Source organism: Palaemon carinicauda, chromosome 29 (assembly GCF_036898095.1).
Source record: "Palaemon carinicauda isolate YSFRI2023 chromosome 29, ASM3689809v2, whole genome shotgun sequence".
Lineage (NCBI taxonomy): Eukaryota > Metazoa > Arthropoda > Malacostraca > Decapoda > Palaemonidae > Palaemon > Palaemon carinicauda.
Window position 1 is genome coordinate 56684676 of NC_090753.1, and position 15198 is coordinate 56699873.

At 34.4% G+C, this 15198-nt stretch overlaps 1 protein-coding gene across 1 annotated transcript in view; it reads right to left on the reverse strand.

The window, feature by feature from the left end:
• Window positions 1-14540, reverse strand: part of LOC137622594 (uncharacterized) — a 16032-nt gene extending 1492 nt beyond the window's left edge. Inside the window, exons 1-2 of the mRNA XM_068353199.1 lie at window positions 14267-14540; window positions 12838-13084 (exon numbers count right to left, since the gene is read on the reverse strand). Coding sequence (XP_068209300.1) covers window positions 12838-13084; window positions 14267-14540 — 521 coding nt within the window. The remainder of the gene's footprint in view (window positions 1-12837; window positions 13085-14266) is intronic.
• Window positions 14541-15198: the final 658 nt, after the last annotated feature.

Here is a 15198-nt window from a genome sequence, read left to right on the forward strand (position 1 = left end):
AGACGTGTTGAAGAGAGACACAAAAGAAGGGGATTAGTATCCAAGGAGAAGACGAGTGGTGGAGGAAAAGAGTTTGATGAAATCCTTTAAAGCAGTAAAGACATTTAGAAATGAATAATTTTGAAAGATATTCATAGAGAGATGCTGGTTCTCAGTTCTTTCTCGATGGAGTAAGTACCATTGACCAAAGAGATGGATATGGAAAAATATTTGCTATTTACTTAACATTGTGATCATTTAGAAAGTACTGCTGCGTACTTGTACTTTGATGTACTACATTCAGAATGTTACAGTTTCAGCTATGGGTCATGCTCAACAAGATCATCAATATCAGCAAAGCAGTTTTTTGTGTTAATTTACAAACACACAAAAAAAAATTTGAAGGAAATTAAGCAAGAGTTTGACGAGGTATTGAGGCGTCAGTGCTTCGGAAAGTAAGGGAAAATTCAATATTAATATTTCTTTTATTCCTTAGTGGAATTTTGTTTCGTTACGTCAACTTCCGAATGGCCTTCCCGGCCATAGAACTTTTCCTTAGGATCATAATTAATAAATATATGGGATCCGTTGTGAAAGTCATGGTCAGGGAAGATACCTTTCATTTTTTATTAACAAGAATATAGCAAATCAAGTTAGGATATCTTAGAAGAACAGTTTTTAAGAATAAAATCTCTCTTTTTGAATTAAAGAAAAGATTACAAATAATAATTTTGGATTATTCAGAAAGAACAAATAATCTCTTTTGAAGTTAACTTCAGAACGCAAAGATAATCAATGAGAGAGAGAGAGAGAGAGAGAGAGAGAGAGAGAGAGAGAGGAGAGAGAGAGAGAGAGAGAGAGAGAGAGAGAGAGAGAGATGCATTTCAAATGTCATCAAAAAACATCCGTGCAATATATCCACCGTTATTCAAATCTTTGTGTTGAAATGCTGAAAGCTAAATTGAAAACGTTATCGTTAAAGATAGGCTATCGATCTTGATAAAAAGAAATAAAAAGGTCATATTTATGAAGTTTTGAGAAAAATGAGGAAAGTGTATTTATTTATATATTTATTTAGTTATTTATTTGTTTATCTTTTTATTTATTTATTTATTAACCTTCTATGCTTTGTTTTATCATGGTAAAAAATATTCCCTATAAATCTGTATCAAAATTTGTATAGAATTCGACGGCCTGAGAAAAATTTGTTTTGTATTTTGTAATTGATAATTTGGTTGTGTTCGATATGAATTTATTTATTTTTTTATATCTTATAAATATATTTTTATTATATTTCTATATCATTTTATGTTAGTAACATTATGTTCATATATAATCATGAGTGTTTTATGGGTACTCACAAACCATATAGTTAACAATAGTAACTGTCACTGGTGGGATTCCCTTCCTTACCTGGACAGAATTAGTCACATCTCAGAGTGCCAAGATGAGGAAGGTATTTACCTTCTTTCCAAGGTTCCAGCCCGAGATTTTTATATATAAATTAAGTTGTATTTTTTTTTCAGTTTGTCCGAGAATATTAATACATTATAGTGGTTCCCAAACTATCTTACCTGACGCCCCCTTTTTGCTTCCAGTAGACCCGTACGCCCCCACTCCTCTCTTCTTTTAAATGAAATGATTCTTACGTTTATTTTTTAGCATTGTACAGGAAAAACAGAATTCTGTTTGTATTACATTTTAATATTGAAAGCCACTCAAACAAATAATAGTACATTCCAGTAACTAAAAGCGAAACATTTTGTTCAAAGTGACCGAAAGAAAGTTTGAACATTAGCAAATTGGCAAAATTGAGTTGCAATTTTAAGAATAGATAATTTGAAAAGATGGCACATAATATTTGGAAATACTTATGAGACTAAGGCATAATTTCCGGTCAAATTTAGTGAGATGGATGCTGCTGCTTCTTCCTCACAAGATCAGAAATTCTAGGATTGAAGGATGACAGCGCACAGCGCAAGTCATTTTCTACATCAAGTCGGTTGCGCTGTTTTGGTTTCAGAACAACAAGAGCTGAAAATCCTGCTTCACAAAGATGAGTAGAAGAAAAGGGAAGAATCACAAGAAGTGCTTCTTCACCTACTTTTGGGTACATGGGGAGATATTTCACACAAAACTCTTCTAACTTCATTGTTTCAAAGTCCCTTTTCGCGCTCGAGTCACATTTCAAATCGATTTTATTATTCTATTAAACAAGTAATTTCGAGCAGATGACTTGACGCCCCCCTTGTAACGTCCTCATGCCCCCCTAGTGGGGCGCGCCCCCCAGTTTGGGAACCACTGATATTGATTATGCTCTCAGTATTTATCAGTATTCATTAATTTCCGTGATGAAATTTATGAGATTAATTTATTAGAAATATTTATATATATATATATATATATATATATATATATATATATATATATATATATATATGTGTGTGTGTGTGTGTGTGTGTATGTTATATATATATATATATCTTATAAATGAGTACATGGTTCGTGAATATTCTCACAGAGAATTTTGGTTTTGCTTTCAGTCATCATCAAACCGTATTCAGTTACAAACGTTTTTTTTCGTTGGCAAAATTTATGAAAAAAAAAAAAGAGATATATAAAATTCTCCAGAGATTGAAAGTAAATGACAAGCAATATTGGGATTGCCTTTTGGAGGAGAGAGAGAGAGAGAGAGAGAGGAGAGAGAGAGAGAGAGAGAGAGAGAGAGAGAGAGAGAGAGAGAGAGAGAGAGATATGGGGGGGGGGGTATCAACTGCCAGTCTTAAATCAATCTCTGGAACGATTTTATATTCTTAATGTTCTTTCCATGGAATATTTTATCCCCTTGAAGGCCAGCAAAGGGAAAATTATAAGGGGTTATATATTTTTGGCTTCAAAGGTCATAAAAGGAACAAAGAAAATGAAATGCGTTTTATTTTTATTAAAAATCTTGCAGGTAACATAGAAACAGCCTCTATAATGTTTATAACGCTTTCAAAAGTCGAAGATCATTGGCTACAACACCGCATGTAGGCCTACTCAATGCACAGCCTCTACAACCTTAGCAACGCTTCCAGAAGGCTGATTATCAAACTAAACAAGAAGTATAACACTGAAGATCATTCTAACTTATGCACCAACAACATCCCATACAAAGGAAGAAATAGAAACCTTTTATGAAGATCTAGAGATCTGATACGATTTTCTGTGATAAATCTATCCAGAAGAAGCATTTTAATTCTTTCATTCTACCTTGTTTCGAGTATTGTTCTCTTGTCTTGTCTTTAGCTGCTGATTCTCCACGGCGTCAGATTTCAGAAAAAACGTCTAAATCTGACATTTCTTCTGACTTGAATGTTGCTCTTTTCGATTTCGCCAACAACTGACATTTCTCTGAATCAGCTTTTCTCAAAGGACAATTTGTGTTAAGTTGTTGTTATTGTTGTTGTTTTTATCATCATCTCCTCCTACGCCTATTGACGCAAAGGTCATCGGTTAGATTTCACCAGTTGTCTCTATCTTGAGCTTTTAAATTAATATTTCTCCATTCATCATCTCTTATTTCACCAACTTTTCCAGCTGCCCTTGTGGAGCCCAGCCAATTTTTTTTTCTTTTTGCTGCACTAATAAGGGATGGAAGCATAAGCATTTCACTTAGGAACTAATTTGGCTGAGGTCGTTTACCGATGTATACCGATGTTCCCGATGATTGCCGATATTCGCCGACGTTTACCGATGTTTATCGTGGTTTTAATAAAGCTGGGGCTTTCATAATACCGATGAAATTACTTCTAAACTATAGTTTTTTTAATCACCTGTTTTATCTTTCTCTTCTTATTCTTATTTATTATGTTTATTTGATATTTTTTTCCCTATGATTAAGCTTTACTCTTCAACCCTACAAATTCCGTTAAATAAGTGTTATATTTATTCGAATTTTATAAATTTTGATTATCAAAAATAAAGAATGAATCTTTTCCACTTTTCCAAAAATATTATCAATACCGATTTATGAACAGATTAAACTTTACATTTACCAATTTTGTAACGCAATATTTTATCTTAATCTATCCAGATTGACTGATTGATTCCTATTTATAGCAACGCATGTGATTATTTGGTTTCTTGAAATATTGTATCCTGATAAACTATATCATTGAGTAATTAACCATACTCCGTTTTTTTTTTAACCGAGACTCATTTGCACTCACCCACATTTGGTGCCCTTTTAGCTCGGAAACGTTTTCTACTAGCTGATTGGTTGCAAGTATTGTGTCTGAATAGCACCATTGTTTTCAACTAATTATCAAGTGATTTGAATTGAAACTTATTTATTAACCTACATTTCTTCAGATATATATTTTATAAATGAATAATGTTAACGAATAAGGAGATTATAAAGTATTGTGATGATAAGTCTAAATTTAATAAAACTTGCCGAAGTCAACGACAGGAGATTGTTTTCGGATGAATAATTTTGTAACTTTTCACATATTTTAACCCAAATTGTGATAAATTACACCAAGCATTAGGAAACAAATGTCGTTATAAACTTTCTTTGAATACCAGAAACTACTAAAACCCTGGAATTGATAAAACTCAGTTTTTGGTGGAAAATTTTCGGGAAGGTAAAAGGAACAGCCTTTCGTCATTACGGAGGCGGGGAGGGAAGGGGGTGGGGGGGTAATCGAGGTTGTAACTCTGTGGAATTATAAATTCGTGTATTTGTGAATTTTATGTAATTTATGGAAAAATACATTATCCTAAAAACGAAAATAGTTATATTGATGTAATATCTTTACGAAATAAATAGCAAACTCTTTCTTTACGGAACTCGAGGGGCACTCTGTAGAGTGCAGACCTTCGCCATGGCAGCTTATTTCTCGACATTTTGCTTGGTATTGACCTTGACTTTTGACTCCATGTATTAATTGGCATGGATTTTCATACTCAAATATGAACGAATTTTGAAATGTGTGTTACAACGATGTCCGAACTTATGGCTGATTACGTGAATTGGACATTTTGCTTGACCGCAATCTTAACCTTTCCAAAATTTAACCATTTCCATCTTTGTACATAACAGTTAATCCATGAAAGTTTCATTACTTTACGATTAAAATTGTGGCCAGGAAGCTGTTCACAAACAAACACACACACTCGCACACAGGAGCGAAAACATAACCTCCTTCCAACTTCGTTGGCGGAAGTAATGGCGTCATAGCAACAGAGAGTTCAGTCTGTTTCCTTTGACCGGAACAAATGCAATTTTAACGTTACATGTCACGTGAATAACGAGTGAGAGGAAGTTCATTGTGAGAGTTATCATACTCTCTCTCTCTCTCTCTCTCTCTCTCTCTCTCTCTCTCTCTCTCTCTCTCTCTCTCTCTCTCTCTCTCTCTCTCTCGTTTATTGACATTATATTTATTTTTACATTATGTTGATATTCAATTTTCTTATAACTTTTATTTTATCCCTTTATACCTACTTATTACTCTAAAGCTGAACATGAAATTTAATTATAATAATAATGGTAATAAAGATGATGGTAGTAATAATTATAATGATCAATAATAACAATTTACATAATGTGATAATAAAGATGATTAAAATAAAGGCTATTATCAGTCACTGTTTTGACGGTTCGGTAAATTTTCGTAAATTCTAGAGATGTGCGAGAGAAGGAATAAAGAAATGTTAGGGGGTAAAATTCAATTCAAAACTCAGGTCCCAATGCTTCACTCTGACTCTCCCGGGGAAGGCGATCTAAGCAGACCAATATAGTGAGAGTTTTGTGTTTAGTTAGGAATGGAGAGAGAGAGAGAGAGAGAGAGAGAGAGAGAGAGAGAGAGAGAGAGAGAGAGAGAGAGAGAGGGAGAGAGAGAAATAGGAAGTTTGAAGCAAAAATAATAAACAAATAAGCGATGGGAAAAAGGTTGTGTTCGAGAGAGAGAGAGAGAGAGAGAGAGAGAGAGAGAGAGAGAGAGAGAGAGAGAGAGAGAGAGAGGGGGGGGGGATTTCCATCTGGTTTTTACATCTGATGCTTTTGTGGTTTTTCTTCGTTTCGCTTCTCTTTTTTTCTCTTGGTTTATTGGTTTTGGTATGAAAATGCGTTAACTGTCAGGGGTACGTTTACGCTCTCTCTCTCTCTCTCTCTCTCTCTCTCTCTCTCTCTCTCTCTCTCTCTCTCTCTCTCTCTCTCTCTCTCTCTCATATATATATATATATATATATATATACATATACATATATATATATACTGTATATATATATATATATATATATATATATATATATATATATATATATATATATATATATATGCATATATACTATTTATGTATGTGTCTATGCCGCTCCATATATTGAACTTTAGCCAATAGCTGTTTCAGCTACAAATTAATGGCTCTCATCAGGTCGTCTTTAAGACAAAGAATTATTTTTTATATAATTGTAATCTATTCATGAAAACAATTTATAAACAAATGGATATATGAAAAAGTTTAAGATATTTTGTACTAATTACGAATTTTTATCTAAATGCTACTGAACACAATTGGATCTTTAATGAACCTTCGAAATTCCAGGTTTAGTTTTAAAATCCCTTCGCTCCAAAACATCCGATGTCATGACTCAAGAATAACATTTGGAATCAGAATGCAATGGAATGTCCTCTGGATGGAAACTTAACATTTATAATAAGCTGTTGCATTCTGGTGCATTCAGGGGTCACCAACCTCCCATAGTCATTACTTCCTTCATTTAAGTATGATGATTTTTTAGAGGTTCCCTGATGAAAGCCATTAACCATGGGGCGAAACATCTGTCTGCAAAAGTTGAATAGATGAAGCTGCGCAGTAACAAGTCTCATTTTCTTTTCGTTCAAAATTCTGTTCGTTATAATAGGAAAAAATATGGCAACATAGTAATAGTCTTGTCTTAAAATGGTTGATGCCAGATGTATTTTGTCGTTTATTGATTATATATATATATATATATATATATATATATATATATATATATATATATATATATATATATATATATATATATATTTGCCTATGTAAATGTTTTTAAACATGATGTATATATGTGTATCATATACTGTACGCATATTTTTAAATACAGGCAGTATATAACATATCATGGTGGAGATGGGTTTATTTCAGGTCTATGAACAGATTCCTGAATTCGACAGGAATATGTAGGGGGACTTGTCATAAACATACCATAGAAAGAAGGACGCTTCGATTGGAGGTTCAATTCGAATTTAGAAAAGTTCAATTTTGCCCTCATTTTTAATTAATAGTTTTTTAAAATGGAAGGTAAAATTAAAAGGTCTGTTTTGTTTTGGATTGAATTGAATAAATGTGAGGGGACATATTTTTTTTTCATAAACTGTTATTGATTAGAGTTAAATTTTTCCTCCGTTTTAATTAACAGTATGTTAATATGTAAGGTGAAAAATGATATGTTATTGTAATTTAAGAAATGAGGAATCGAGAGAAAATTTGGGGAAAGATGAGAGTGAAGGATTTCGAGTGCAATTCTCAATCAGAAGGGAAACGCAAAATGTAATTCAAGTTTCGTAATGATTTTTATTTCCAATAAAGCTAAGGATATTTTTCTTAATTTCACATCTGGCAGGATTAAAACCCGTGGTGGCCGATGTGGTAACGTCCCTGACTGGTGAACGCCTGACTTGGGTTCGAGTCCCCCTTAATCTCGTTAGATTCTTTAGCCGCTGCAATTCCACCATCTTTGTGAGCTAAGGATGGGGCGGTTTAGGGGACCCTATAGGTCTATATGCTGAGTCATCAGCAGCCATTGCCTGGCCCTCCTTGGTCCTAGCTTGGGACGAGAGGGGGCTTGGACGCTGATCATATGTAATATGGTCAGTCTCTAGGGTATTGCCCTGCTTGATAGGGCAATGTCACTGCTCCTTGCCTTTACCATTCATGAGAAACGTTTAATACCTTATAAAGAGGTTATAGATTTATTGGATGAGATTAGTACGATATTGATTATCAAAAAATTAATTCGAAACACTTTATAATGATAATTCCTTCTTGGTTTCACCTTTGGATTATTAACTTGTTAGGAGAGATTAGTGTGATATTAGAAGGGTAAAAAGGATGAACTGCAGAAGGAAATAACCATTCTTAAAAACACGTATTGTATAATCTACTGTAGATTTATTTTATTGGCATTTTCTGGTGCAGCATATGTTTAAAATAAATTTCAGCGTATTTATTCATCAGTTTATTCAAACGTACTTGAACGAAATAGATACGAAACAACTTTCTTACCAGTCTGAAGTTTTAGAATATATTTGTGTAACATAATCATAATTTGTGATTTAATTACCCAATACTTTCTTTGTTATATTCCTTAAACAAATAAATAATTCACGGAGCACCTATTTTCAGTTATGTTTACTAAATATAAATATGTTACAAAAGTTTCATGGCCCAAATGGAACTATTCAGTTTTCTAATTAGATAAAATGGACAGAGACTGAGAGATTAATTTTCCACTCAATTACCTGAGCACGAAAATAGAATGAATTTTTAATGGAAAGAAGTTGTGAGAAAAAAAAATTGCATGAATGCTCAGCTTTTAGCTCTAGGTGTTTTTTTTTTTGGGGGGGGGGGGATAAAGTGATAATGATTAATTGAACTTTTCCTGAATAATTATGACAATTAAGTGTAAGGTTCACCTTCAGAGCTTATCCGGTCACCCTTAGGAGCAATAGCCGAATCATATTCCTAGTCAGGTGGTACAAATTTCAAACAGCGCCTAATGGAAATAACAAGAACCACATTCTTACTGTTTCTGCGAGTTTGTGTTTTAACGCTCTGGAATTCTAATAGGTTTTCATGGTGAGTCATTAACGGCTATTGTCTTTTTCCATCTAAGTCTTCCATAGGTAGACTTGCTTTTAGCTTAACATACAGCTATTGCCTTGGTCCTTCTGGTTCTCTCATAGGTTGACTTGCTGTTAGCTTGTGACATTTACAGCTATTGTCTTGTTCCTTCTGGTTCTCACGTAGGTTAACTTGCTCTTAGCTTGAGAGGTTAAGAACTATGGCCTTGTTCATTTTGGTTCTCACATAGGTTTACGTGCTCTTAGCTTGAGATATTAAGGACTATTACCTTGTTCTTTCAAGAATTTTCATAGGTGGACTTGCTCTCAGCTTAATGGAAATAACTAATACCATACCCCTATTATCCGTGTTATTTAAGGAGGGAGATTTTTAGGGTGCTGGTTGGTTTACATGGGATGTCTCTTCGACAGATTGATGACCTGTTTATTATTTTTCTACTAACCCTAAAAACTAAGTTTCTAAGCCTTTGATTAAAAGCCCAGATAAAATCTAAATAATGCCTAGAAATCTTCTGCCCGAACTCTATCTTCTCCCTCATGTGTCGAGGCTGATTCCATTGCATGAACCAACTGCTGTATTTTCTGTATGTTTGTTGAACCTACTCACTTCCCTTTTTCTATTCTAGTTCTTCCTCAGTGACATTCTTTATTTTTTCCCCTCTTTTCGTGTATTTAAGGTGTGCTAGTATTGTTTCTTTTTATTTGTACATATTTCATTGTTTTTTTTCTTTTCGTTTATGGAAGTTGTTTAATCATGTTTCCATTTTATTTTCCCATAAACTATTCCATATTTCTTTTGTTCCCTGTTTTCGTCTATTTAATTGCGTTGATCATGTTTGTTTATATTCTTCTCTAAACTTTCAACCATTTTGGAAATTAAAAATTCCTTTTTTTTTCTCAGTAAGAATGTGAAAATATACATTTACTCTGACTGAGTCTTTGAAATAGTCGAACCTTGTTCCCAGCTGAAGTTAGTCAGCAAAATGCTAATTAGTCAAGCTATCTTACACTACAGTCCTTTGTTGAATATTAAAAGCAATATGTCCATTTATTCATTTTATTGCCACAATGGACAACGATCACCAGACAAAGCCAGCTGAGCTCTCGCTAGACCCCAAGAATTGCGAAAAAATATTCAATAACCCATTAAATTTTGTTGGATGATACAGAGAATTCTTTGTAAAAAGAGGATATTTTGTGTTTGGGTGTGTTTGTGTATGTGTGTGTGTATTCGCATGTTTGTGTGTTTGAATAACCCACATGTATAGGCTACACACACACATGCACACACATATATGTGTGTGCGTGTTTATGTGTATGTGTGCAAGCACACACATGCACACACATATATGTGTGTGCGTGTTTATGTGTATGTGTGCATGCGTATACATGTTCGGGTGTGCTTGAAAACTTACATGTCTATTTTACATCAATTCTCCCATATAAATGTAACTATCACATAAATCTCAAAAGATATAATTGAATATCCAATACCCTTCATACTTATTCCCTTTCTTTTTATTGTCCTACTGAACACAACAGTGTTTGCCAGAGATCATTATAGAGCGGCCACCCGCCTCGGTTGCCTTACTAGATAGGTGGGCGTGGCTTTCCTGGGGCTAAGGAAGGGCGCTGCCATGACCTCTTAATCACCAGTGATCATTTTTCATTTGTGTGTGTGTATATATATATATATATATATATATATATATATATATATATATATATATATATATATACACACACAAAAAGAAATATAAAAATAAGTATACATGGGTAAGAGTGGCAAATGGAAGAGTAGTAGAAAGGGCATTAATGGATTATGTGTTGATAACTAAAAGAAGATTGAAAGACGTGCATGTGTTTAGGGGTATGGCTAACGGTATGTCTGATCATTTTTTGCTGGAAGGAAAATAAGTTACAGCAAAAAAGTGGAGGAATAGAGTAGGTGGATGTAAAAGGGAGCTAGTGAGGGTTAAAGAGCTAATAAAACCGGGGGTAAAAAGTAAATATCAGGAAAGGTTGAAAATGACATATGACGAAGTGAAAGTAAGAGAAACTGGTAATTTAGAGGAGTGGAAGTTAGTAAAAGAAAATTTTGTTGGGATTGCAAGTGATGTGTGTGGCAAGAAGGTTGTTGGAGGCAGCATGAGGAATGGAGGAGTGAAGGTAAAAGTGGAAGAGAAAAAGAGGGCTTTTGAAGAATGGCTGCAGAGTAATGGTATAGAGAAGTATGAAAAATATAGAGAGAAAAATGTGGAAGTAAAGCGCAAGGTACGTGAGGCAAAGAGGGCAGCTGACCTGAGGTGGGGTCAGGGATTAGGTCATTCATATGAAGAGAATAAGAAGAAGTTTTGGAAAGAAGTGAAGAGAGTAAGGAAGGCTGGCTCAAGAATTGAAGAGACAGTGAAAGATGGAGATGGAAGGTTGTTAAAAGGAGAGGAGGCAAGGAAAAGGTGGGCTAATATTTTGAAAGTTTACTGAATGTTGAGGATAATAGGGAGGCAGATATAATTGCTGTTGCAGGTGTTAAGTTGCCAGTGATGGGAGATGAGAATGAGAGAGAGATTACAATAGATGAAGTGAGGAGAGCATTAGATGAAACGAGAGTAGGAAAAGCATCTGGTATGGATGGTGTGAGAGCTGAGATGTTGAAAGAATGGGGTGTGACTGTACTTGAATGGTTGGTGAGATTGTTTAATATGTGTTTTGTGTTGTCAATGGTACCAGTAGATAGGGTTTGTGCATGTATTTTACCACTATATAAGGGTAAGGGAAATGTGCATGAGTGTTGTAATTCAAGAGGTATTAGTTTGTTGAGTGCAGTTGGAAAAGTGTATGGTAGAGTAATGATTAATAGGATTAAGGATAAAACAGAGAATGCAATCTTAGAAGTACAGGGTGGTTTTAGAAGAGGTAGGGGTTGTATATATATATATATATATATATATATATATATATATATATATATATATATATATATATACAATATATATATAAATATATATATATATATATATATATATATATATATATATATATATACATACAGTATATATAAGTATATATATACAGTATATATATGTATATATACAGTTTATATGTATATATATATATGTATATATATGTATATATATGTGTGTGTATGTATGTGTACATGTATAAAAACATACATACATACTGTATATATATATATATATATATATATATATATATATATATATATATATATATATATATATATATATGCGTGTTTATTATAATGCATGACCGTTAAATATATCTAATCCATTTTCAGAGTAAATGGTTTCTTTTGATAATCTAATCATTCTAATCAGTGGGTCGAGATTTATATAAAAATTACCTTCAAGTTTTTACAAAGGTTTTCCAAGAATTATTTGTATTAGTCAAATTGTTTATTTGCTTCAAAATAAAGCCATTCGTTGCAAATTTGAACTTTTGAGATAATTTCACAACCTGGTCACAGCTGGAATAAAAATTCTAGAATACTGTTCAAATAAAGATAAAAGAAGCTAAAAGAAAGTTGTTAAATAGTGGAAGATGAAGGCTAAAAAGTGGATACAGCTAGTAGCCGAGGGTGAGACCCTTAAGTAGTGCCTACAGAGCACCGTTTGGAGGTGCACTGTTTGCACTTCCTACTTACGGAGAAAGGCTAAAATCTATGTAACTCTTTCAATGCATGTGTAGTACAATTAATGGCCCCTAGATGGCACTTGGAGTGCCTAACTTAAAAAAAAGGAGCAAATGTCAAGGCATACTACTATTATTCATATTTTTACTATTACTTATGCTATTACTTCTATTGCTGATACCACTAAAACTCCCACTACTAGTCATAGTTAAACATAATCCTCCTGCAATTACATTGACTAACATCTTAAACTCATGCAATTATATCTATTGGTATCACAACGCTACCACTCATCCAATTACATCTATTGATAACTTACCGAAGGGCATCTATGACACGAGGTATTCCTCCTCCTCCTCCTCCTCCACCACCACCACCACCACCACCACCACCACCACCACCTCCTCCACCTCCTCTTCCTCCCTCTTCCTCATCTCTCGCGTCACTCACGAACATCCAGGTGAAGTTGACATCTGTTGGGTACGCGTGCACCAAACAGGTGAGCGAGACCGTCTGGCCAATTTGAGCTCCAATGGTGCTCTCGTTCAGGGCACAGATGGGCACGTCTGTGAGGGGATGAAATACATAAATATAAAGAATAAATTTTAAAGATTAATCAAGTTTATTTACTCTTAAGTCTCCTGAGAAGTTATTGGACATCAACAACTTGTTTGATGAATGGATGTCAAATGTGACAGAGTGAGATTCAGCAAAGCAGAAAAATATAAGTTGTTGAGAGGTATAAGCTAATGAGACTGACAACGCCCTAGATAGTGGCCATATATAGATATGATCAGCGTTCAAGTCCCCCCTCCACCCTAGCTAGGACCAGGCAGGGCAAGGCAATGGCTGTAGATGATTCAGCAGGTAGACCTATAGGCCCCCCTAAAGCCCCCATCTTTAGCTCACAAGGGTGGTGAGGTTACAGACACTACTAATATATATATATATATATATATATATATATATATATATATATATATACGCGCACTATCATCATTCGTGATTATTTTTATTAATTTTCATAGCCGTGTTTATCGAAAATATTTTTGCAAAAAAAAATCATTATAAATTAGTATTTCAGCTAAAGTGTCATGCAAAAAGTCGAAATTATATATTTCTTTGAATTTAAGAATATTGTTGACCTCTATAGCTTCTCAAATATAGGTCACTGTTTGTTATTCTGCTTTTAAAAACAATACAATTTTTATAAATGAAATTTTTACTTCAATGACTGACCAAAGTAAATAAAAAGAAAAAAAATGAATATATTGCCTTTGACGTTTATTCATTTTATATAACAAATTAGGATTTCAAATCTTTCAAGAAAGCTCTTTTGCCAATAAGCCGTTTCTGTTTTTTTAGCTTCAAATTAAGCTGGCTTTGTGCCAGAAGGCTTCCTGGGTACTCAGCTTCCACTGTTAAAAATTTGCAGTAAAAATACCTTAAAAAGCCTGGAATAAATTTTGCCAGGCATTTACCATTTTATGAACGGATATAATGACGTAAAGGAGTGACATTACGGTCACCACCCTGTAAAGGATAATAACGAAATAGGTTACAAATTACTGTTGCCTGTATTTTACTGAAGTTACTTCACCATACCTCCATCCCCCCCCCGGAAAAATACGCATCATGTCTCTATGGAAGACCAAGATTCATATATATTAATCCTAATCTGGACACTGGGGAAATTCCCCAATGAAAGATATGAAGGATTTTGGGACACATGATCAATGCTCCTTTACGTTTCTTCTGACGAATATCTACAGGTGAATCCTTAAGGCTAAAAGGGTTGTTGTGGCCGATGTGGTAAAGTCCCTGACTGGTGAACACCAGACTGGGGTTTGAGTCCCGTTCAAACTCGTTAGTTCCTTTGGTCGCTGCAACTTCACCATCCTTGTGAGCTAAGGATGGGGGGTCTGGATAAGACATCAACACGTCTCTGATTGGTGAACTCCAGACTGGGGTTCGAGTCCCGTTCAAACTCGTTAGTTCCTTTGGTCGTTGCAACTTCAGCATCCTTGTGAGCTAAGGTAGGAGAGTTTGGAGGAGCCTACAGGTCTATCTGGTGAGTCATCAGTAGCCATTACCTGGCCCTCTCTGTTCCTAGCCTGGGTGGATAGAGGGAAGGGCTTGGTCGCTGATCATATGTATATATGGTCAGTCTTTAGGGCATTGTCCTGCTTGATAGGGCAGTGTCACTGTCCCTTGCCTCTGCCATCCATGAGAGTCCTTTGAACCTTAAACCTCCTACTGAAGAGGAAATGAGTACCTGAAGAAGAAGAAAAAGAAGAAGAAGAAGAAGAAGAAGAAGAAAAGAAAAGGAAAAGAAGAAGAAAAAGAAAAGGAAAAAAGAAAAAAGAAAAAAGAAAAAGGAAAGCAAAATGAAAGAGTAGAACAACAACAACAACAAATAATTAGGAGATGAGGTTTAAGCGTTGAAGAAATGTCGAGGTGCACAAAGTTTTTTTTTTTTTTCCAAAGGCGGGAAAACATTAGTCCTAAAAAACGGGAAATGGGCAACAGAAAAGGGGAAAAGGAACGAATACTGCTAGAGAGAAATAAAGGAGAATAGGGTAGAAATTGGAAAGAGTGAAAGGAAATGAGAAAATTTGTAGAATAAGACAAAGGAAAACAGTGGAAAAAGGGAGAAAAAAAATGGAAAAAAATAGGGAGA